General features: G+C 47.2%; 1 protein-coding gene across 1 annotated transcript; it reads left to right on the forward strand.

Annotated features, from left to right (window-relative positions):
- The first annotated feature begins 10,184 nt into the window (after positions 1-10,184).
- On the forward strand, positions 10,185-22,747 carry FASLG (Fas ligand). Its single transcript, XM_047705505.1, has 4 exons — positions 10,185-13,465; positions 14,072-14,117; positions 18,505-18,561; positions 19,812-22,747. The coding sequence occupies exons 1-4, from the start codon at positions 13,130-13,132 to the stop codon at positions 20,204-20,206; spliced, it is 834 nt and encodes a 277-aa protein (XP_047561461.1). The 5' UTR covers positions 10,185-13,129; the 3' UTR covers positions 20,207-22,747.
- Positions 22,748-26,051: the final 3,304 nt, after the last annotated feature.

The raw sequence follows: 26,051 nt of genomic DNA on the forward strand, positions 1-26,051 counted from the left end.
GAAAGGAAGAAAGGAATAGAGAAAAGAGAAAAAAGGAAAAAAAAAAACAAGGAAAAGGAAGAAAGGAAAAGAAAAGGTTATGGCTTCCACAACTTATAAAATGTAGGGTAGAGCTCCACGATCAAGGCCCTGCTGGGCTCAGAGGATGCACCAATATCTGTGTTTGCCCATCGCTCAGCTCCAACCCCTGGGCCAGCGGGACTCGTGGTTTTCGTGACTGAGCAGGAGGGGATCCAAGTGGGATTAGCTGTGACCGAACCACAGAGGCAGAGAAAGAGGACAGGTGATCCATCGGAGAAAGTCGCACTGTTGTTCCCCCGCACAGGGCAGGGGTGAAAGGGCACATTTCCACTTCAGGGGACAAGCGGTCACTGAGGGGGATTTCAGTGCCCTCCCCTCGTGTAAGTGTCATATACAAACCCTCATGTCTCCCTCAGCTGTAAGGGCTGGGCTCCTAAATTGCGTCCCCTGTCCCCACTCCCCTCCAGTTCCGTATAGGAGCTGGTTTTTGGTGGGGAGGGGGGGTAGTCTGTTTGTTTTTTTTAGAAAGTTGGCTGTTTTCTTCTGAGGGCAAACACCACTTCACTATTTCTAGTCCAGCAAAGCCATCAAGAAGCACCATTTCTGCTCTTCGATGGGGACAAATGTTGCTGAAACCAATTATCTTGGGGACATAAGAGCATCATAGATTTGTCTGAATGGAACTAAAATATCATGTGGTTTGTGCCCCCTCTCCAGAGAGGTCAGGGTGTTTCCCACCTGCTGCGGGACACAGCTGGCCTTGACTGATGCCAGGAGAATGGGGGTTTGGCCCTGGTTCTGCCCCTCGCAACCCGAGTGAGCCTGACTCATTCGTTTTTTCCCTGGGTCTCTGTTTTCTCATCTTTAGTGTTAGGTTTTGGGCACGATACTTTCTCTCTCTATCTAGTCCATTTCCTCTGTAGCTGCTGATCGTTAGCTGACAGTTCAAGTCCGCAATAATGGGGGCGAGACCTTCCCCGTGTTTGGTGGTGGCAGGACTCAGGCACCGTAAGGACTGAATGACAGAAAGAGTCTTTGTGTCTGATCCAGGAAGAGGATTGTGAGTGACAAGAACGTCTAACCCCTCTTTCAGGATGAGAGATGTCACTTAGGACGTGGATGTCTTCAGTGCGGACCAGACTTCGTTCCTTGGGACGCAGTCATTCAGCTGTCAGGTGTGCATGGACCTCGCACCACAAGCAGACGCCCTTGCGCACCTGACGCGTGGAGAACCCGAGGCAGGGAAGGAGACATCCATGCACGAGAAACCTCTGAATATGACACTTTTAATGTTTAATTGCTCCGAGAGAGTTTCTTTTTGGAACTGCTATGCCGCCGGCCAAGATGCTCCAGGCACCTGGGAAGGTCTTTCACCTCAGGTTTCCGGCTGGACAGACGGACGGTGGGGAGGTTATACTGGATGGCCACGCTGGGTGGAGGTCAAGGGCAGGATCCCTGCTTGGCCCGGGGCCAGGCGGCAGAGGCAGCGTGAGTACATGAACACACACGCAGCCAAGTGCTAGCAGGCGTTCCAGCTCCGAGTGCCCCGACCGTGAGCTCTGGGACCCCCGACGGGATGGCAGCCAGCGCGCCGCGGGCATCGGGAATGTGCAGAAACAGGCGACACAAGGTGCCCGTAAACTAGAGAAACGGGATGCGGGGAGGAGGGATGTTTGGAAGGAGATGTGATGACGCTTTGCTTCGGGCCCTGAGGTCTGGAGTGAAAGGAAGTGCTTTCTGCCCCGTCTGCCCACTTCCCCAGCAGCCCCCTCGCCCCAGAGCTGCAGCTGGCAGAGGACCAGCCCCGGGAGCACGGGGAAGACGCAGCTGCCTCCGCGACCACAGTCGTCTCTGGGCCATCTGGGTCTTCCTTCTCTGCGCCTGTCCTCGCCAGACTCCCCCGCCCCCCCCCCCGCCCTGCGTGGTGGGGGGCGATAACAGAGCACAGGGAGAGGAGCAGATCTGTGCAAGGAGGTCACACACGCGCGTGTGCACACGTCGGGATGCTGGTGCGAGAAGCACTCGGCGTGCAGCAACGAGGAGGGTGCGGAGCCGCGCGGCAGGTGAATCCAGGGCTGCGAGGTGAAGGACCTTTGCTCCCTTGGCTGAAATCCACCCTCCCAAGCCCCCCTCTCTGCTTAGAGGATCAGAGCCCAGGTAGCGCCAGGCCAGGGCTGACATCTCCCTTTCTTTGCTGTCAAGTGGCCTTGATAGGTGAACAGTGAGATGTGCAAGGATAAGGGCAGCGTAGGATGAAGGTTACTCGCGGGTTAGATTACAGCCAAGCCGCTGATCCGGCCGCGCTCAGTCGCCGTGCGGACACGCTTCGGGTCCCGGTGTGTGTGCAAACTGGTTCTGTTGGGTGAAGGACACACTAGATGTGGACAGCAAGATGCAAAGGTGGGGCTCTGTAGTGGTGATGGGGGCGGGTTTCTGAGGCTGGGGACAAAAGCGCAGACGGTTGTCCCCCGAGCACTGAGACGTGGGACAGGAGACGGCTGGGAGGCACCCGGGTAGGCTGGCAGGGCACTTGTCCGTGGGCTGCCTTGATGGGGCTGTGGGCTCAAGCACGCGGGCCAGGGGCATGGCACAGGGAGGAGAGCCTGGGGCAGGGCAGCAGTCCTTGGGAGGCAGCAGGATCCAAAGCGGGGCCCGAGTGTTCGAGGAAAGGACATGTGGGCAGGGACTCTGGGATCAGGGAACAATCCATTCCTGGATGACACTGTGTCGTGGGCCCTGGAACTGGTTTAAATCCAGGCTCTGCCCCTTAGTAGTTGTGTGTGTGATTTTGGAAAAGCTTTTCTGAGCTTTAGTTTCCTGACCTGCCAAGGAGACTGTTTACCCTTTTGGCTTATCTCGAGGACTCGACAGGAGAATCCACATAGAGGATCCGATTCGGTGTCTGAGCGCAGTGGGAACCCCATAAACGTGAGCACTCACGGCACTTTGCAAACATCCCTGGAGGCAGCAGGAGGCCGTGTGCTGGTAAGAACCAGGCCATGGAGTCAGAGCCGGACCTGCAGCAAAAGCAACATGTGTGCAGGTCTCCTGTCCTTGCCCTCCTCGGAAACTGGACAGGTCCCAGAGCTCAGGGAGGTAACGTGCAATATGTTTTAGAAAAAGGGATGGATGGGGTCCGGAGCCAGTGGGTGACCAGAGCTGGAGGTGGGCTGGCCTCTGCGAGTTCCGTGGCTTGAGGACCGAGGCTCAGGCATGTTGGCTTGGGGCTGGCCAGGCTGCCGCACAGCAGGAAGGGCCAGATGGCACGGGGCAGTCAGGGTGTTTCCCGTGTTCCTGTGTGGCTTGGATTTTGTTCACCGTGACCGATTTTCTAGGATTTAGGTTCCTGGCCTGGTGGAATGGGCATTAAGGCCATTGCTGGCTGGTTTCCAGGAGCAGCGGCTTTCAGCACGTCAGCTTTAATATTCTCTACGCCTCTGGCCTCCAGGCTAGCAGGGTCTCGGTCGTCGGCCGTGCCGGTGCGCAAGCACTCCCCTGCGGTCAAGGAGCCCCGCTCTCCCACGCTCTCCTTCTTGCCAGTCCTTCCGATCCCTTTCTCCAGTGTTCAGCCTCCCTTTCCTCACTGACCCTTTACTTGCCACCTTGTGCCTCTTTTACGTCCATTCCTCTGTCCCCCACTTTTCCTGTTTGTCTTTGAGCTGTTAACCAACCTCTTGCTCACCATGGAACCACGCTCTTTGGAGCTACTAGGGAGGTCAGGATGGTCTAGGGCAGCCCCTGCGCCTAATCTCCGCCAAGGCATCATCCATCCGACGGTTAGATATTTCCTGGAACCGGGAACTGACGGTAGCCTGGGGTGGCTCCTTCTGTGTTTGTAGCCTGTCGTTGGCACAGCAGGAATCACCGAGGGAAGAAGGTGTCCCCCCAACCTTTGCAGGACTCAGAGTCTAGTGGAGCAGAACCTTCCACAATTTGGTTCTAGTTTTAACCCGTAGGGTCTCTCCAGGCGAGCAATACTCGGAAATATTTACTGAGATTTTCCCAGGTGCCAGCCTCCAGGCTAGCGACTGCGGCTGCAAAACGGGCACAAAAGTGTCCCTGTGGTGATGTTTGGCTCTAGGAAAGAAGAGAGACTTCCAGTGACTTAGTGGATGAGTGCTACAGCCAAGGCACAGGAACCTTAAGGAAGGAGGCTTTCACCTCGGAAAGGTTGAGGAAAACTCGGAAGGTTTCCACAAACGGGTGTTGTCTGAACTGAAGGAAGAGTTCGTCAGGAAGACCCAAGGATACTGTGGGTAGAGGCTATTCCCAAGTGTAATTGGGGGATATTGGGCTAAGCTAATCGGGTAGAATAAGATAAAGAGGATTAACCATGAGTGAAGGGCACAAACCAAGCAATGGGTGGGAATGATGGCGAGATCCCCAGGAAAAGGGACTGAAAATCACATGTAACATGACCAGGGGACACCATACACACACACATCGTGAGGTGCCATGATGTCTAGGAGCAGGACCTCTGAGGAGCAGAGGTGTGGGCTGGGCTGGGGATTCCCGGTGGAAGGACAGCCTTGCTAGGCTCTCGTGTCCTCTTCTGGAAGCAGAGGAGGTGGCAAGGCCCGGGCTGCCTGTCTTTAGGTGAGGGTGAGGAGAGGGGGAGGGCTGGGTCTGGGAAGCCTCAGTGCCTGGAACACAGTGCCTTTAGAGAGGTGCGGAGAGTTCATGGTCAAGAGTGCGGCAGGTAGGGACGCCTGGGTGGCTCAGTTGGTTGGACGACTGCCTTTGGCTCAGGTCATGATCCCGGAGTCCCGGGATCGAGTCTCGCACTGGGCTCCCAGCTCCATGGGGAGTCTGCTTCTCCCTCTGACCTTCTCCTCGCTCATGCTCTCTCTCTCAAATAAATAAATAAAATCTTAAAAAAAAAAAAAAGAGTGTGGCAGGTAGGTGTTATAAAAACAGGAGAGACATGGAGGGGTGAGGGGGGCAGGGTGGGGATTGGAAAGTCGAATGAAGACCTTCAACTTAGAGCTCAGGTTCCCTAGAATGACAAGAAGGATTTTGATGTCATTTGTTGGGGGAAGGGAACTTACTTGTCAAAGGTTTTCAAGGTGCCTGAGCCTCGGCAGGACAAGAGGATGGCTGTGGGAAGAAGAGAAAGCTGGAGAGTGACAGTGTGGTCTGGAGCAAAGACCTGAATTCACATCCGAGCTCGGCTACCTCGTGAGTTCTTCAGCTTTTCTGAATCATTTCAAAATGCAGATGATACTGACCTTAGAAGACTGTCTGAGAGTCAAGTAAGAGAATGTATAGAGCGCCTGGCATATAGCGGCCATGAAATAAGTGTTTCTTCCCCCTCCTCTCCACCCATCCCAACGGAACACTGAGTCAGCATTTTTACTACGTGGGACAGGAAAGGCTGGTGGATTTGAGGGATGTGAAGACAGCAGGGACATCGCATCCAACTGGGAGCTCCTTAAAGACTTGTGCATGGCCAAGGGCATGTCTTTGCACCCTCCGTGGTGCTTTGCACGGGTTGGCACTCGAGAACACAGAGATGGAATTGGACAGAAATAAGTGGCATGTTTTCCTGTCCAGAGGTTTATGAAAGCACTGGGAGACCAGACAGGTCTTCTTCCTAACTCTCCAACACTCTGGCTGTGGCCTTGGGAGAATCTTCTCAGCTGTCTAGGGCTCAGGTCCATGTCTGTGAAACTAGGGGCATGGCAGGATGATCTCCAGATTCTTCTAGTGATGAGGTTCGAGAGCCCGGGAGGTTTGGGGTTGGTACGACAATATTGCAGCCAGTTTGCAAACAAGCCTCAGAGGTGAGAAACTCCTCTGTCGACTGACAAAAGGGTACAGAACCCAGGACTCTTCACTCATGGGGCTAAGGCTGTCCTTTTCCTGTTGTCCCACAGCTGTGACAGAAAACCATATCCCAGACTCAGAGGCTCTGCACCCAAAAGGTGATTCTCGTGAGACCCTGAGGATGGAAGGCTCTCGAGGCATCTAGATCCTCAGCCCTCACCAACATCTGCTAGACACTCAAAGGAAACAGTGGGTGACAAAAACAACGACTTTGACATTTGAGTCAGTCTTTGGTGCTTCTGATTTTCCCACAAACCCACCATGACATGTGTTTTTGCGATGAAACATTTCAAACATCAATAAGGGGCTCATAAAAGAGCCCACAAGACTCAGGTGTTTCCACTCTTAAAAGATGCTGTTTACGGGTGTGGCCTACACCCTGTCGCATCTCCTCACCACCCTGGAGGCAGGGAGCTCCCCGTCCTGTGCATCTGGGGGTGCTGCTCTCGGGGCAGTCTGAAGCACTCTTATTTCCCAATCATTTTCACATCGTACTCTTTTTGGGTTAGAATTTTGGCTCAAACACCAACAGACTTTGTGACCCTGGGCGAGTCGTTTCGCTTACTCGAGTGTCAGCTGCCTCACTTACGTTCATCTCATCGATAGGTATTTATGGTGACTCTAATAGCAGGAACCATTCTAGATTTGGAATTCACAGTCAGCTATTTCTCTAATGGGCAGAAATCCAGAAGACGTTCATACAATTTAGTAACCAGTGTATGACCTCAGCACTCTTTGCAGTGGTTCTAATGTATTATTATGCTCGCATATGAGGGCTCAAAAAAAGATGACCAATCTGCTTATGCTACAAAGCTGTAGTAATCAAAACGCCATGGTACTAGCACAAAAATAGACATGTAGATCAATAAAACAGAACAGGGAGTCCAGAAATAAACTCATACTTGTACAGTCAATCTCCAACAAAGAAGGTGGGAATATAAGTAGGGAAAAGACAGTCTCTTCCATAAATGGGAAGACTGGACAGCTACATGCAAAAGAATGAAACTGGTCCACCACTCTCTCATGCCATATACAAAAGTACACTCAAGATATCAGATACCTAACTGTGAATAAATAACCCAATTAAAAATGGGCAGAGGACCTGAATAGACAACTTTTCAAAGAAGACCTACAGATGGCCAACAGTCAGATGAAAAGGTGTTCAGTATCACGAGTCATCAGGGAAATGCAAATCCGAGCCACAGTGGGAGATCTCCTCACACGTCCGAATGGCTAGACTCAAAAAGACAAGAAGTAACCAGTGCTGCTGAGGGTATGGAGAAAAAGGAACCCTCGTGCACTGTTGATGGTGATGCAAACTGGTGCAGCCTCTGTGGAAAATAGTCCTGGACACCCCTCAAAAAATTAAAAATAGAAATACCATAGGATCCAGTAATCCCACTGCTGGGTATTTACCCAAAGAAAATAAAAACACTAATTTGAAAAGACATATGCACCCCTGTGTGTGTGTGTATGTGTGTACATACATACATGGACACATACAGGCATAATGGAATATTACTCAGGCATGAAAAGGATGAGAGCTTACCATTTAAAACATGGATGAACCTAGGGGATGTGATCCTAACTAAAGTAAATTAGAGAAAAGCAAATACTATATGATTTCCCTTCCATGGGAAATTTAAAATACAAAACAAACAAAGAGCAGGAAAAGACCCTTAAATACAGGGACCCAACCAGTGCTGGTCCCAGAGGAGAGGGGATGGGTGGCGGGCACAGTGGACGAAGGGAAGTGGGAAGCACAGGCTTCCAGTTAGGGAATGAAGAGGTCACGGGAATGAAAGGTCAGCAGCGCAGGAGGCATCATCAAGGGTATTGTGATGGTGTTCGTGGTGACAGATGGTAGCTACACTTGTGGTGAGCACAGCACGACACGGAGAGGTGGAATCACTCTGTTGCACCCCTGAGACCGAGGCAACCCTGGGTGTCAGCTGTACTTCAATAAAAACATCAAAATGGGGGCACCTGTGTGGCTCAGTCAGGTAAGCATCCAGCTCTTGATATTGGCTCAGGCCTTGATCTCAGGGTTGTGAGTTCAAGCCCCACACTGGGCTCCACACTGGCCGTGGAGCCACTTAAAAAAGAATCAAATAAAAAATGCTCATTCTGCTGAGACGCCACCTAACTTTATCATGTCAGGGCCAGCCACCAGGGTTCTAACTCCAAGAAAAGTTGATAAGCCTCTTGAGAGAAACAGTGACTGCACGTGAAAGGTACCAAAACTTTTGAGTTGGGAGGACAGTCTCTCCCTGGCCCCTTGGGATGTGCTTTGGGTGGCAAGGAGGTCATCTGGAGGCAGGAAAGACCAACCTGGCACCCGACTGGATTTTTAATGGGGCGGATGCCTTTGGGTGTAAGCCTGTGCTGTTCCTCCCAAATGTCTTCTGACTTGTCTGAGGGTTTAAGAGCTAAAATCTGAAGAGAAACTGAGAAAGTGATGGAGTTGTGATTTGAGGGTGCTATAAAACTACCGTACGGGAGTCTGGTAAGAATCATTTCAGGATTTATTGTCAGGCACCGTACTAGGCTGTGTGCACAAGAGCGTGCGGAAGACAGACATGGTTCTGTATCGATCTGTATCTGTCCATATCTATTTTTGAAAATGTGATAAGAACCACAAAAGGAAAAAACAAAACACAGTCTCATGAAAGAATAGTAACTGGGAAGATCTCATTTAGATGGAGTGCCCTGTGAAAACCTCTTTGAGGAAGTGATGTTTGGTTTAGAACTGAAGGATTCCGGGAGCTGGCCATGTAAAGGTAGGGCTGGGGCAAAGAACATTCCGGCCAATGGCAGCATCTCGTGCAAAGGCCCTGAGGTGGGCGAGAACTTGCCACATTTGGTGAGTGGAAAGGCCCGTGTGACGGCAACATGGCACGAGAGGAAGAGCAGAGAGTTGCTGAGTAAGGGAGAGCCCAGATAATGAGGGGTTTGGAGGTCACACCAAAGATTTCAGATTTTACTCTCAATGGCCTGGAAACGGATCGGTGGCGACTGAAGGAGTGCCAGGGCTGGGCTCAGAGAAAGGCGGGGACCTCCCCCATCGCACCTGCAGTGTCGTCCGATGGTGGCCGCTCAGCTCCATGAGTGAGGTTGCGGAGGGACCTTCATTCCCACCAGGGCCCTGTTTCTGACCTCAGACTCTTCTGTGTTTGGCAATTCAGCCAACATGGGTTTGTTTTCACCCAGTGGTAGTGAACGAGGTAGACATGCTGTGCCACATGTAATTTGTTAATACTCAGCGTTATCCCTGCCTTTTTATCCTCTTCCCGGTCCCCAGGGAAGAGTTAGCTTCTGGTTCCCTCAGGCGCTACTCTGGGTGGCTCCTGAGTCACGTCTAGCGCTCCAGGCCATGGTCCACTGAAGCCGCTCCCGTGCTAAAACACGGGAGGGACGGAAAGAAAGAGGAGCCCCTTCTCCTGCCTCTTCTGTTCTTTTAACCTCCATACGGCTAACATGCTAAGATGGGGAAAGATCACAGGAATTCTTTTACTAAAGGGACCGGACAGTTTCTGAAGGGAATTACAATGGCAGAGGAACCCGCATTAAAGATAATTTGAATTTCATCTAATGAGGCCAGATACCTAAAAAAAATTCTAACAGCTTGTACAAGGAGTGTTCTCTGATTTGGTCCTGCTCTTAAATTTGCTCCTAAGCCTCACCCACATCCCATTAAATCTCTAGGACCGGCAATCCCACCCCTTATCTGAAAGAAATCACCAGTTCTGAATCATTCTCCCCATCCATCCTCAAGGAATGCTGGTTCGGGAATCAGAGATGCCGCCAGCACAAGTAGAGGGATGAGGTGAGAAAGAGAGACATTCCTCATTTGGAGTTTTCTACACGTGGGAGCTACCAGCCTGCTGGTCCTTTGATTTATTTATTCAGTGGATTTTTTAAGGTTTACTTATTTGTAGTAATCTCTACACGCAATGTGGGGCTCAGACTCATGACCCCGAGATCAGGAGTCGCACGCTCTGATGACTGAGCCAGGCAGGTGGCCCTTCACGGCATCTTTCACGGCAAATACATGGGTTTCCTCACCCCCAGCCATCACGGAGCTACGATCTTATTGGAAAAGGTTATTCCTGCTGATGAACAAGGTTCTGGTAATACCCCAAACTGTGACAAGTCCCTGTTATTGTCTCTCTCTTTTTTTTTTAAGATTTTATTTATTTATTTGACAGAGAGATCATGGTAGACAGAGAGTCAGGCAGAGAGAGAGCGGGGGAAGCAGTCTCCCTGCTGAGCAGAGAGCCCGATGCGGGACTCGATCCCAGGACCCTGAGATCATGACCTGAGCCGAAGACAGCAGCTTAACCCACTGAGCCACCCAGGCGCCCCCTGTTATTGTCTCTTACGGGGTTTATTTCTCCATGACTTAGCCAACATATGACATTCGGTGACATTATCGAAGAGGAATTACCGCTGTTTAAAGACTGCTCTCTGTCTCCGTTTCCGTTCAGAGTCTCCCCAGGATCTGAGGACACTGGATGGGTTGGGGGAGATATTTATGATTCTGATTCCTCCTATGGGATTATATCAAGAAACAGGGCGGGGGGAGATGTGAAATATAACATCATTCTTACTGAAAAATGCTCGAAGCTTCTGTGAGAGTTTGAGAGAGAAAAGCAGAGAGGATCTTAGCCTGAAACAGATGGGTCCATCAGTCCACTGGTGAAACGTCTGAGTTCCTAGTTGTTGGGCATTCCCTTGTCCTGTTTCCTGCCACCTGCCTCCCCTCTGCACCTTGATTTACCCTCCGTGGAAGGCTGAAACGTAGGTCACGTCTACAGATGGTTTGCACGCGGGGAGATTTGCTACACTTACCACAACAGTGAGGGCAACGTTTGCTGAGAGCTTACTTTGATTCTAAGCACTATTTTAAGTGTATCAGGTGCTTTGACCAGTGCTCACAGTGCCTGTGGAATCCGTTCTGTTCTGTTTGGGTCCATTTTTATAGACAAGAACACTGTGGCTCCGAGGAGGGGCAGTGGCCTGTCTAGCTCACACAGCTTGTAAGTGGAAGAACTGGGATCTGCCCCGGGCAGTTTAGCCCCAGAACCACAAATCCCTAAGCATCGTGCAACGCTCTCTCTCCACCCATCCCCGATGTGGTGTGTTTTTTCACTCATCTGAATCTGCCACTGTCAGTAAAATTTTTCTAGTATAAAAAAGATGATCCTACACAATTTTTGTCAGAGTTGTCTCAGGGTACTTTCAAGGTTTTTTTTGTTTTTGGTCCTTTTTTTTTTTTTTTTTGGTTGTCTGTATGGTAGAATTCTTAACTTATACATTCTGATGATTACTTCTGAACTTGAAACTTGCCATTTTTCACAACTATGAGTAAACCCATGTGTGACTTCAAAAGCACATTAGCTCTGCCCACCTCGAAAAGAGAGTGAGACGCTCGTGCAGTTGTTCTGCTCCCAACTGTCACGCTGTCTCCAGAGCGCAGAGTGGGATGTGGGCAGAAGTGTCTGGAGAGGAGGCAGTGCTGGCTGTTGGACTCTAACGGGAAGGAGCCCTGTGTGTCCCGCTAGGGAATTTGGTTTCAAACCTTCCAGCACAAGGTGTTAGGCGAGAAGGCGAGATCTCTGAGTGTGTTTTTATCGGCATGGTTCTTGCGTCATTCTGCGGGGTGATTTGTGCTCGGGAAGGCTGGTGGGGGGGAGCAGTTGGGGTGTCACTGAACTACGGCAGGTGACAGCTAGTCGACGTCTGACCTAAGACAATAACAGGAAAAATAGAAATGGTGAGAGTGTGCTGATGTGAGAAACAGGCTCGGGGAAAATCAACCGGCTGGGTTCAGATGCTGCGGGAGAGAAAAACAGAGGACTTGAAGTTGTCACCACAAAGACTGACGTCAAGTGAAACAGGTAGTATGGGAGGGGGCAGGTGGAAAGAGTGTGGCAGGGAACTAAATCTGGTGTTGCCTTGGCGGAGATGGAGAGCCAGAATGGTAGGTGCAGAAATGCCCAGCATGATGGAAAGGCTAATGAGATCTGAACAGTGGCGTTCTCCGGTGAAATGGAAAAGCGGGTTTTATGAGCGGTTGGGGGTTCGTTTGGGAGTGTGTTTAGGACTGCAGCCAAGCATCTGGGAGTCACGGGCACATAAGTAATACTCAAAGCCAGAGAAAAGGGTGAGGGCTGTCCAGATAGGGTTCCCATCTTTAGTAAAAGACAAATAGGACAATCAGTTAAATGTGAACATCAGAAAAACGATAAATAACTTTTTAGTGTATCCCATATAACGTTTAGGATATACTTATCCTAAAAATGATTTATTATTATTTTTTATCCTAAAAAGGATTCACATTTCTTTATGTGAAATTCAAATTTGGGCACCATGTATTACACATGACAACTGTATCACAGGCTGCAAACGAAGGCCTGCGGGGACTGATGGCCATTGCCCGGCCAGGGGGCCAGGGGGCCAGGGGGCCAGTGATGCACAGGGAGCGTGGGCGGGCCAGCGGGAGACCTGCGGCAGCCCGGGGGACTGGGTTCGGCTGACCTCTGGGGTGTCCAGTATTCTAATGCTTCAAAACATACTAAAATACATATATATATATATGTATTTTAGTGCAGACTATCCCAATTTTAAAAGGGACCACAGTGAAGAGAAAAAACATAGTGAGGTCTATGGGTTCCACAAGGCATTTCAGCCACTGGTTTGCAGCCTCTGATCCAATCCCCAGAGAGGGGGTGGGGCAGATTTTACCCCACACGTTATAGTGCTTTGCTGTGTGAGGGTAAATAGTACTAAGGTGTGGGGAAAGGATGCAGCAAGGGGTCGATTCCCTGAGCAAAAGGTAAGATGTGGGCAGGTCTCTGCTGTCTTCCACCCCACAGTCTCGCCCCCTGGGACCTGGACACCCCCCTCCCGGCCTCTGGCAGGTGGACAGAGCCCACCGGCCTGCGCCCATGCTACCAGCCCTCGCGGGGCCTGAGAAAGACCAGGCTCTCCTGTGGCAGGCGGCGGGGACTCTGCGTGGGGCCCTGCAGGCCTCACCAGAGAACTGTGGGCGGAAACTTCCCGAGGTTTGCTCTGCCTCTGGTTGAGGCTTCTCAGCTTCAGATGCAAAGTCAGTGGGTGTCTCTGAGAAAGACAGAGGAGGAAAGAGAGCGACAGAGAGGTGTTCCCTGGGGTTCTGGAAACTATAAAGAGCGAGCCGGCTCTCCTGCTCTCCAGCAGACAGACAGCCGTGCCGGCCCGGCCTGGACACCTGCGCTGGGGGCCAGCCCGACCCACTGCCATGCAGCAGCCCCTGAATTACCCCCTGTACCCCCACATCTACTGGGTGGACGGCAGCGCCAGCTCCCCCTGGGCGCCTCCGGGCTCCGTCCTCCCGTGTCCGTCCTCTGTGCCCGGGAGGCCTGGGCCGAGGAGGCCGCCGCCACCACCGCCTCCGCCGCCACCATCACCGCCCCTGCCTCCGGTGCCCCTGCCGCCTCTGAAGACGCCGAGGGACCACAACACAGGCCTGTGTCTCCTTGTGATGTTTTTCATGGTGCTGGTGGCCCTGGTTGGCCTGGGGCTGGGGCTGTTTCAGCTCTTCCACCTGCAGAAGGAGCTGGCGGAGCTCAGAGAGGTAAGCCCTTGTGGGGATTGCTGTGCACTGGAGATGCGGTGTAGACGGCTCTGCTGCAGTGAAGGGGTGGGGGGGAGTAGTGGGGGAGGGGGACACCGAGGCCCAGAGGGACCGTGGCCTTGCTTGCAAAGTCTTTTCTAGTCCTTTCTCTTCCTGTCTTCGAAATGGGTCATTCTAGTCGTTCTCTCTCAGAGGCCGAGGCTCAAGTGAGTGAAAGGGATATTTGCTCTCTTGGAAAGGATCAGGGCCAAAATAGGACTGGCGGGGACTGTCCCTCCTTTCACAGCTGGCAAGGCCGCTGGCTGAACCTCTACCTAGAGGTTCGTGATTCAGGAAAGAAAAAGAATTTGGAGTCTTGCTCGGAAGTGAATTTGTTTAAATGACCCAACTAAATTTCCTTGAAAATACTTAAAAATGTTAGAACTATTCCAAATTGCAAAACCCGGGCGTGGTGAGACAGGATGGCATGGCCAGAGTCCGAGTTAGGAGAGGCTCTGAGGTATGGAGATGCCCTTCTCAGGTTTATTCTGTTTACTTGACGGCTTTGCCTCCGCTATCTTAAAGAACTTCATATTTACGATGCATCTTTTCCCTCTCTGTTGCCAGTCCACCAGCAAAAGTCATACAGCATCGTCTTTGGAGAAGCAAATAGGTGAGTCATTTTACAGATGTGTATTGAGTCTCTAAAGACAGTCCTCATTGCTAAACCACGTGGGGCAGATGCCTTGAATTCCATCCCACTCTCGGATACATTATACTACAAAAGGAATCCTGGCTAATTCAGAATCATTGCTCATTTTGGTTCCTTGAGCTGCCCTAACATATGAAGTACATGTAATCATTCAAAATCAGTAAAACTGAGTACTGCCCACAATTCAAGTAATTTCCATTCGGCTTTGGAAAGAGACAACACAGATACAGCTGATTCCATTCCTGTTGCCTTCACAGGCCTCCTGGTTTCTGTGAACAGGGCAGTGGCTGTGGCTCCCAGGGAGATGTAGAGAGGAGCAGGCAGAGACAGATGTTTCTGGGAAAAGTCATCTCCTCTTCAGACTCTCTAAGAGATAACGCAAGAGTCAAGCTTTATTTAAAGAAAAAAATTCTAGGATGTATTTGAGCTTTTAATTATTTATTTATTTAGAGGGGAGGGGCGGAGGGAGAAGGAGAGAGAGACTGCAGAGCACGGACGCAGGGCTCCATCTCACGACCCTGAGAGAGATCATGACTGGAGCTGAAATGAAGAACCGGATGCTTAACTGACTGAGCCACCCAAGCACCCCTTAAGCGTTTAAAAAATATGCAATTAACCATCCACATTAAAGTTGTTCTTTTGCATTCCCTGGCAGTCTTGAGGGGGAAACCTTAGCCATTTTTCAAGGCCTAGTCCAGCTTCCCCCACAAAGGCAATCATGAGGTACCTTCAATAAAAGAAAGGCCTCTGTTGAGATTCAGGACAAGGGAAAAGATGAAAATGTTGAACACTGACCTTGTGTGAAGTTTCAGGACACTGTTTGGAAACATGTGCAGGTAGATTTAGCATGCTCTGGTTTATTCAGCTGAGATCGACCGAACGTTGGACGGGAGCTTGGAGCAAATCTGGTCCAGCCATCTCACTTTTCGGAAGAGAATTAGGGATATGCCCCAAATCGCTGGTGTGGAACTGGGGCAGGAGGGACACGGGCTCTTGGTGCTTTGTTGCTGGCAGGGCTTTCCAGCACATAGACTAGTGCTCTGTGAAACAGGGAAACTTCTGTCTGTGGTGGCCATGGAAGGAGAAATAAAGATGAGAAGCAAGACGCCTCTGCAAAGACAATAGGTAAATCTTGGGAGGAAAATGGAAGGCAGCACTGGCCATCCAAGGAGGGGAGCCGATTCCAATTTCTCTTATGTGCCTATTGTAGGTGACCCAAGTCACCTACTGCTCCAGAATGTGGGCTCTGGAGGACCCATCCTGTGGACACTCTGGTCTTTGGTTCTAGGTCTAAGTCCCTAAGTGTTAGAAAGTCCTGATGTATTCAAGCAGAGTAGAAATATTTGTTAGAAAAATAAAACCTTTGGAGGATTTCTAAAATAAAACAGCTTTGAAAATCAGTGGAATGTGGCTGGTGAAACAGGGGCCTCATTACTCATCTCTCCGCCACTCTCTAGGATCATTTCAGTGATTAAAAGTCAAGTGCACAGATGACCCAGGTCTGTTTCTTCCAGTAAAAAGCATCTTGTCATCCACGCAGATGGACCAGAGGTTGGGCAATTTCACCATGGAGAACAAAGTAGCCACTTTATTAATAGGAAAAGAGATGCAAATCAAACAAGGGTATATCCATTTTCATTCATCCTATTAGTAAAAATTAAAAAAAAACCAGATTGGCAAAAATGTGAGAAAAAATTTTGCTTAAGCGTTAGTTCACAGCCAGGGAACATGTAAATTGCTATACTTGTTCTGAAGACCAATTGGAAAAATGTACCAAAGGATTAAAAATGTTAATTTACTGGGCACCTGAGTGGCTCAGTCAGTTAAGCTTCTGCCTTCGGCTCAGGTCATGATCCCAGGGTTCTGGGATCGAGCCCCGCATCAGGCTCCCCGCTCAGCCAAGAGCCTGGTTCTCCCTCTCCCTCTGCGTTCTGCTCCCCCTGCTTGTGCTCACATGCTCTCCTCTCTCTGTCAAATAAATAAACAAAATCTTCTTTTTAAAAAAGTGTTAATTTACCATGTAATCTCATCACTAAGAATTTATCTTAATAAGATAATCAGAGATATACCCCAAAACTCATAGATAATTATGTTCATCATTACCTTATAAGCCTATTTGTAATAAATAAGTCAGAAGAAACTTAAATGCCTCTTAATAGGAAATTAAATACGTCATGGTATATTCAGAGGGCCTCCTACGCAGCGACTGAAATCCATATAATTACGTTTAAGGCCATGGAGATTGTGCACTCTATATTGTTAAATAAAAAAGACAAGTTATAAAACTATGCTTGTTTTAAATCAACTATATAAGTGCATGTGTATATTTTTATATTCTTAGTAAAGAATTAGAAGTACTTGTACTTCAACAAATTAACAGTGATTTTCTCTGGGATGTACTATCCGAGATTATTTAAACATACTTATTTGCTTCTTTTTCATTTTCCATTTTTCCACAGTTCACTCATTTAAGTCTTTTATTCATTCACAAATGTTCTTGGAGAGCTTCTTATGTCCCAGGGGGGTGCTGGGTGTAGGTGATGACTAAGAACAAGAGAGACAAGGGTCCTACCCCGAGGGAGCTTTCAGAGCGCAGTAAAGGGTAAACAAAAGTAAGCAAGCAGACTATAATTTCAGACTCTACTAAGTGCGATGTAACACAGAGTGGTCTGGAAAGTCCCCTCTAAGGAGGTGTTGTGTGTGCATGCATGTATGTGGGGTGGTGTGGGAGGATAGGGGAGAACATTCCAGCAGTGAGAATGGCATGTGCAAAGGCCCCAGGGGTAGGAGACATTCATCACCTACGTGTAGGATCTATTTCCAGTTTATTTCAGCATTTCTCCAGCAGGTGTTCTTACTAAGGACCCTCTATGAGAATCACACTGTGCAAGGCTCTGCGAGGGATAGAAAGATATGCAACCTGTGGTTCTCTGTTCCATTTCCTGTCAGTACATGGCTGAATGCCAAACCAGTTGCACAGATGGTTTGTGGTATAGGAATGTAGAGGAGACTCAGTTTTGCCTTTCCTGTTCGCTAACACCTCCTTCATGGTGGGTGGTCTTGGGTGGATAGAGAAGACGTGATTACTCAGGTCATGTTCTCAGCTGATAGTGGCAATCTCACACCACAGGTGAGTTTTACAGGCTAATTGTAATGAACCTGATGTGGATGAGGGCCCTTCTGTGAATCTTTCTTAAATGTGTTAGCTGAATTCATTAGCTGAGTGGTGGCTCTCTTCGGTTAAAATATTTGAAGTCAGAGAAATAATGACTACTTTGGGAGCTATTGTCTGTTCTACTTCCTCCAATTTAATTTAACAAATATTTGCTGGTTGCATGCCCACTCTGGTGGATTAAACATATAGTAGGAAGTTTGCCATTTATTTGGTGGGAGTAAGACAAGTCACGCAGTTATCACAGAAATGGAGAGTCAGAGCTGACAAAAGAGGTAAAGACAAAGTGACTCTAGGCTTCAAAGGAGGGAAAGACCATATTCGATTAAAATGGCCTGGGAGGGTTTCCCCCAAGAAATAGGTACTGCAGGCGGTACTTATGGGGTTGATAGGAATTTGCCATGAAGATCTCTTTGGAGGGTGTTCTGAGCGGATGAACAGCATGAGCAAAGGCACGAGGGCTGGTAGCTGGGTGGGTTCAGATCACATCAGCCCCTGTGTTGTGCCGCCTTGGCCGATCTGAGCAAGCAGAGGAGGGGAGGCTGGACAGACAGGCAGAGATCATGAGGCTGGGATGTGTTCTATGTGCAATGGGGAGTTAGTCAAGGCATCTGAGGTCTGAGGGTGATTAATATGGGCAGATGGTTGAATGCCACTGAGGGGAAGACCTAGTGGCCAGGCGGTAAAATCAAAGTCTTCTTTGGCCTCTGTTCTACAGAGTCCTACAGGCAGCAGAACTGGAAAAAATCCTAACCGGAAGCCAGGAGACTTGAGCGTCCATCCTATTCTGACCTTGTGTAGCTGGGTCTTCTTGGACAGATCATCCAAATTAGCTCATTTTGCCATCAGACAATAATCCCTACCTCAAAGGATTGTGGCAAGTTCAAATGCAGTAACTAATATGATAGCTCTTTTTCAATCAACCTTTTTATTGTTTTTTCATGACATAGTCTGTGCATATGTCTATCTCAATTTGGTTTATGTTTTATCTCTGTTTCTGAAGTACCGATGGCTGCAAGTTCTCCGGTTTGCGCTTGGATGATTAGTGTATGTTAGACTGTTACCGTTTATGTTTTTAAAAAATTGTTTTTATTTAAATGACCAGTTTGGAGTCCCAACAAAAGAAAACTGGTATCTCATTTATATATATATATCTTTCATCTCTCCATGATGCAGGTCAACCCAATCTGCCCTCTGAAAAAAGGGAGCTGAGAAAAGTGGCCCATCTAACAGGTCTGTATCTGGGAGGTACATGGGTCTTGGGAAAGCCTTTGACAGGAAAAGCCTTTGACAGGTTGGGTACTGTGCTCAGAGGGCGTTGCTACTTTCTGGTGATAGTATTTGACACCCAAGAATAGTCCCATCTTAATAGTCAAGTCAACCTCACACCCAAACTGCACCCCTACTCTAGTCTAGGCCATGTTCTGAACTGGCAAAATGGAGCGGAGTATGAGAGGAGCCCTGCCCATGAGGAGCTCACTCTTTTAAGTCATTCCAAAGACCCCTAGGGGATTTGGGGCATGGGTTCAAGAGGTGAGATCTAGGGAGGTGGGGAGTGATCAATTATTTTAGTCAGTGCTTTTCTGGTTTTCTGGAAGAGCTTCACTGTGCTTTGTGCAAGAGTAGAAGTAGGAGTGAGAGGAAGGGCCCAGTCCTGGCCCTGGTGGACTTCCTGCATGTGGCCAGGTAGTGAAGTAAAGTCATTTGAGAACAATGTGGTATGGGCATTCCCAGGGCACAGTCCATAAATATCTGAGAAGTGGACAAGTATCATAGAAAGGGTATGCCACTGCCCTGGAATTATTTAGGCAGAAGCTGTAGAATGATCCCGCCTGGATCACCAGATATTTATTGAACACATGTGTGCCGAGCTCTGGAGACAAGTAGATTAATAATGTGATTCCTGTCTTCGAGGAACTTAAAATCTAATAGGGAAATACAGGTACATAAGTGATCATTTTGGTACTACAGAGTGTTCTCTGCTTAAGGTATGATTATACTGCTGTGGAGACATAAAAGAAAGGGGATTTTAGCCCAAAGTGGAGATACTGAAGACTTCTTAGTATAGGTAAGGAGTTGGACCAGATGATCCCTAAGGGTTCTTCCCAACTTTATAATTTCCTTGGGTTTAGCTTTTTTCCACCTAGAGAGACCTCAAAACCTAGAAATTTTGGTGTTAGTTCTGAAGATCATACAGTCCGTGTTCCAGAGAACTAAACTAATTTCATTAATGTCTCCTTATAATTGATTAGGATATATATTATTGTCCCAGTTGTGTAGATGACAAAATTAGGGCAAGCAATTCAGTAGCGGTGTCATAGGAATTCAGTGATGGATCGAGTCTGACCCATTAGCCAGTTCCATATGGGCTGTGCCATTTTGGTCCTTTGCTCAAGGAACGGCCCACAGTTTCACCTTGGAAGCTTCGTTTGTTGGGTGCATGAGCAGTCCTGGCTGAAAGCTCCTCTCTGATTTGATTTCAGGCAAGCCCAACTCAAGATCCATCCCTCTGGAATGGGAAGACACATATGGAATTGCCCTTGTCTCTGGGGTGAAGTATAAGAAGGGTGGCCTTGTGATCAATGATACTGGGCTCTACTTTGTGTATTCCAAAGTGTACTTCAGGGGTCAGTCCTGCAACAACCGGCCCCTGAATCACAAGGTCTATTTGAGGAACTCTAAGTATCCCCAGGATCTAGTGCTGATGGAGGGGAAGTTAATGAACTACTGCACTACTGGCCAGATGTGGGCCCGCAGCAGCTACCTGGGGGCAGTATTCAATCTCACCAGTACTGACCATTTATATGTCAATGTGTCTGAACTATCTCTGGTCAGTTTTGAGGAATCTAAGACCTTTTTTGGCTTATATAAGCTCTAAGAAAAGCACTTTGGGATTCTCTCCACATGGTTCCTTGTTACAGGCCCTGAAAATATGGTCTTGAATGACAGTCTTCTTAAGCCCACTTGAGATCAAGTGAGAAGACATGAGCCAAGAGTATCTAGAGACCACAGGGTCCAGCAGATCTACCGTTCCTCATCTCATGAGCCAGACGGGAGGGGGAATACGACTGAAGAACATGAGACTTGGGGCTGCCGTGTGAAATGCAGAGGCAGGAAGAAGCAGCCACCAGGGTGTTCTACACTCATTTTAAGTGTCCACAAGCATTTTAACACATTGAAAAGGACACCTGTTAACTCACCTCTTGGAGTGGGTCTACTATCTACCTCGGGGTGGCTGTCTTTCAGATATGGATGTGACATGAGTGTACAAGGGACGGAAAAAGAGGACTAGGCTTGTGTGATAAGCTAAAGAGACCGAAAGGCCAGTGTCCCTTTGGAAGCATGTTAACTTCTGAAGGCAGAGCTTGAGCCACCAGGTGACGCTAACAGAGAAGCAAGGGGGATCTTTGGGGAAGTTGCTCCATTCCTCACGCAGCATGTATATTTCCAGTGCAATTTTAGGTGTGTGTGTGTGTGTGTGTGTGTGTGTGTGTGTGTGTGTGTACTCACATGTAGGTGACTAGAAGAGTTACATAAGAAGAGACAATGTGGAACTTGTGAAGGATATGTTAGGAAAACATGGGTTGCATTTAATGGTAGATTTTGAATACCTCTTGGCAACCAACTCAGTTGTCCTTAAAATAGTCCTCAAGACTCTTTGATTGTCACCTGTTGATGCTGTTCTCCTATAATATAACCAGTATTTATACCTTTTGTGTATTTTAATAAAAAGAATACGTGTAATAAAAATTATATTTTAGAATACAGGCCAACATTATGAATATACTTATTGGAAATCACTAAAATTTGTTTTTTTCCCCCTTATAATTTCTTTCCTCCACGGCTTCTTCACTCCTTTTGCCTTGAGCCCATGTTAAGAAGGACTCACTGGAATGAGCACCGTGAAGCAAATCCATCATTGCCAGACACCCCTCTCCCCAGTCTGTTTCCATTATCCAGAGTTTTTTATTGTCTATATTATTGCCAATGTTAAGCTCACCTAACTTTCAACAGATTTGATGACAACTTCCCCCAGGCTTTCCCGGGAGAAGAGCCATAGCATTGTGGAAAGGGTACATACAGACTTTGGGCTGAAAAACATGAACTTGAATCTTTGTTCGTCTACTTTCTAAATGCAATCATGGGGTGAGTCCCTTGACTTCTCTTGGACAAAAATGACTGATATGTATATTAAGTATCTGGTCATGGCATCTATCAGTTTAATCATCCACTCGGTGAGAGGTACTTCTAGCTCCAGAAAAAGCCACTGACCGGAGGCCTCCGTCCAAGCACCCAGTTTCTCAGGTTCTACCGTTCCTTCTGTCACAATGTCCTTTTCCTAATTTTTTCAACCACTCTCTAACACCCCCTCCCCCTAGACTTTGTCTTTGTTAAAAATTATGGTATTTCCTTTACAATTTGATTTTCAGACATCTTATTTTCCTATCATCTCCTATAATTCCAGCTTAATTGCTCCAACATTTTGTCTCCAAAAATGTGTCTATTTTTACCACATGAGACTTCTGATAAACTTGATCATTTCCTTACATATCCATCAGCGCCTTCTTTATCTTCATTCCTCTCTCTGACAAGCTTTGCATTGTCACTACCCTCTGTCCTTATAATCAGTATCTTGGAAAATTTCTCAGTTCCAAAATATTCTGCATCCTTCCCTGTATTCCCCTTGCAAAAATCCCATTTCCTTTGAGCTGGCATCCTACAAGCTGGATTTTAAAAGGCCTAAAAAGACATAGGATGACAGTAAGTCCTGTTTTCAATCTGTCCCATGACCCTATTCCTGTCCACAGAGACTATCACAGTCTCCTTATGTAGCTTTCCAGAGATGGTCTGTGTGTATGACATCAGTGTACATCTGGGTGTCCCAGCCTTGGTTCCATTGACATTCTGAGCTGGATAACTCTTTGTTGCGGGGTCTGTCCTATGCACTGTTGTATGCTTAGCAGTATCTCTGCCTTCTATCCCCTAGATGCTAGCAGCACTGTCCCCTCCTCCGTGTGTGATAACCAAGAATATCTCTAGGCATTGACAGATGTGCCCAGGCTGGGGACGGGGAGACAAAAACCAGCCCTACTGGAGAAACACTGCTTTACATTAGTGATCACAGATCTCACATGGGCATTCAACACTGCCTACCACTTTTTCCTCAGTTCCCTGCCAACCAGATTTTTCCACTGTTTGAGACAGTTATGTCATACCTTTTCCTTTTGCAAACCCACCATATCCCCTCCTCCCACTATGGAACCTCACTTAACACTATCAAAACACAAATCTACCCACATCTGCACAATCTCTTTCTTTTATCCTTACAGCGGAAGAGGAGGATCATCTCTTCATTTGTGCATTAGATCCATTTCTAATCCCTACGTGCCCTCATTAAAATGGTCTCTTCCGGGGGTACCTGAGTGGCTCAGTGGGTTAAAGCCTCTGCCTTCAGCTCAGGTCATGATCTCAGGGTCCTGGGATTGAGCCCCGTATCCGGCTCTCTGCTCAGCAGGGAGCCTGCCCCCCCACCCCGCCTGCCTCTCTGCCTACTTGTGATCTCTCTCTCTGTCAAATAAATAAATAAAATCTTAAAAAAAATTGTCTCTTCCAGATCCTCAAGCAATCTCTATGAAATGATTTCCACCAGCATGTACATATGTTCAAATATCCTTTTTCAGTAAAAGACAACCCAGCCCAAACCAAAAAAATCCCAAACCTTTCTTTAACTTTCCTCTTCTCCAGTGATGGCTGCATTTCTTATTTTCCTGGTTGAAACGAACATCTGAGAAGGTTGTCTCCACACGGGCTCCATTTCCTCAGCCACGAATGTCTTCTTCAGGGTCCTCACATGGCTGGCTTCTTCTTATCTTTCAGGACTTAGTTCAAAGTCACCACCTCAGATCGTTCTTAGAGCCTCCTCTCTTTGTCATTATTTTATTTCCTTTTAGTTCCTTTTTAGTAACTAGCATAGCGTGTGGTTATATTATTTATTTGACCACTTAAAAATATCTGTTTTTCTACTAAAATAAAACAAGACCTTTTCTACTTTGTCTACCACTATATCTTCTTCACCAAATCCAGTGGGTGGCATATATTAGGAGCTCAAAAAATATCTGTTTACTGGATAACCTTAATTATAAAACAGACGTTTCTCAGTTTGGGGTATGTGTGTATGTTTCTTGGAATGGTGAATATATTCACTTCTAGTCATACGGTTGCCTCATGAATGTATGTGACTGTTTTTTTTTTTTTTTTTTTTTTTTTTGCTTTGAGTAGATTATTTAATGGGAATTTGAGGCTACAGGTGGAAAAAAAAAACACAACAACACAGTGCATCCTAATTCTTAGCACTGGAAAATAAGAAAAATCTATTTGGTGTCTGGCATTACCAGGAGTTATTCAGGATACTGTTGAGGGAAACTACTAGGTAACTAGAGCTGAACATGTCACTCAGAAGATACTCAATAAATATTTGTTGAATAAATTAATTAACAAAACCGGCTAGAGAGTGTCACCTGCTCTCCTTAAAACTCTTCTGTTGATTCATCTGTTTCCTGACCAGGTACCTCATGAAGAAAGCCAGGGAGGTATCACTCTTCTTTTGGCTGCTTCTCTGTATTCCTAGCCGTCACAATGAAACTCCTCTTCATCCCTTTTCTCCTCTTTTGGCTCCAACCATCAGGTATACCCATTCTATGGGTAACGGGAAGTTTTCCAGTCTTTTTAAATCAATGGATCCTTCAAGATAATGACACCAAAGCAAAGAGAAAGTAAGAATGGCATTGGGGCTTCCCGAGATGAGATAAGGCAATCAGCTAGCAGTGGCATTACTGACATTTTTATCTTCCTAAGACTGAGCTCTACTAGGATGCCTTTGGGATTTTTTGAAAATAGGGCCATAACTTACTGCAGGAAAGAGATGTTAACCATTCCTTCAGGAACATTGAGTTATTTTTCTTTACCTCAGTAGGAACATAAAGTATGTCAAAAAATTAAAACTTTTTATTATGTTCAGATAACCACTGTATAGTACATAATTGGTCCTGATGCACCACTCTGTGATTCACTAGTTATGTATAACACCCAGTGCTCGTCACAGCACGTGCTGTCCTCAATACCCATCTTTTTTGATGAACTCATCAAAAATGGGGTCTGCCATTGTTATTTTTGAGATGCTAAACCCAAATTAGAACACTTAAAAAAAGAAGAAGAAGAGGGAGAGGATTACTGCTGATTCAGTAGTTTGAGGTTTTCTTTCTTTCCAAACAATCAAAAACACACAAAACCCATGTTTTTCTTTAGCACCCCCAAGGTGTTGACCTTGTATTCTCTGAAGTCGGTTTGACTTACCATAGCTTACTAGGAAATGAGCTCTACAGGGGACCATCATTATGAGTGTGACTTATTGGAACCAACAGATCACTGGAAGATGGGAATTGGAGAGAGAAGCCTTACTTAGAGCTCTGAGACAAACTGTAAGATTTCCTTAGGGTTAAGCCATAGACAATTCCTTGTCTTTATCTAAAAAGCATGCCATCTCTATGTTAAATTATATTTTTCAAAGGGGCCTGCTTAAGTTCTGGTATTAGTAGAGACAGATTTTTACTTTCTGTAAAAATTTCTGTATTTTCTTATTTGTGTTTTTCCTTTGGATCATCCAGAGGTGGGATGAGGTGGCCCTGGGACATTAGAATCAGAACCCCATTTTTTAGGGTCTTTAGACTCAGAAACAAACCTTATTCAGAAATATCATAACTGTACATGGTAACCAGGAAACTCTGGGATTCACCGAAAAGCCAACACGCCTTGGAAATACAGAAAGATAAGTGGATATTCTGCCCCTTACAGTTCACCTGGAACAGGGGAATCCATTGCCTCAGTGATGACTTTCTCACTATTGCCAAACCTTCATCCTCATTGGGAGACATTTCTCCACAGTTTGAGCTGTACATCTTCAGGGAGAAGCACAAGGCAGATATCCCTTTTATGCCATTTGGAAGCTCCTTTGGCTCTATGGAGTCACCATTTCTTCTGCTTCTCAGTTGAATAACACAAACCCAATGTCACATTCTGTGGAAAGTCAAGTCTTCTCTTCGGTTTCCTGAAAATTTCAGGAAGTCTCTTCATTCTCTTGGGGAGCCCACATTAGAACAGGCCTCTTAGAAATAATACAAAGCAACCTCTCTTTTAAGACAGAAGTTTTCATTACCACATTTCCAACAGGTGGAACTCCATTTCCAACACATCCTTGATCTGAAAACTTTCTGGATAGGGGCTCAATGAACTGCGATGAAGCCCATATTAGCCCTGCACTGTGTTACATCTTAGAAAATTCTTTCTCAGATTTGATTGAAATCCTCCACACTGTAACTTCCACACGTGGAATATAGTTCTTTTCTGCTTAATATTGCTGCAGTATTTTATAGGTTGTAAATCCTTCTCATACACCTTATCTTGTTTAATTTCCATTACACCCTCGGAAGATAGATTGTTGTCTTCATAACATAAAAACAGCTGAGACACTGAAAACTTGTGAGTCTTGCTTAAAGAGACATGGCTAATAAGTGGCGGAGCTGGGACTAAACCCTAGTCATCTAACTAGGCATTTTCTGTTCTGTCCATGTGCAGAGAATTCTTAGCATTGCCCCTTGTATGATGGCACTCACCATGAGCCTCACCCCCCCTTAATTTTAGTGATTTCTCATCTCTTTGCATTTTAG

This window comes from Lutra lutra, chromosome 15, assembly GCF_902655055.1.
Source record: "Lutra lutra chromosome 15, mLutLut1.2, whole genome shotgun sequence".
Lineage (NCBI taxonomy): Eukaryota > Metazoa > Chordata > Mammalia > Carnivora > Mustelidae > Lutra > Lutra lutra.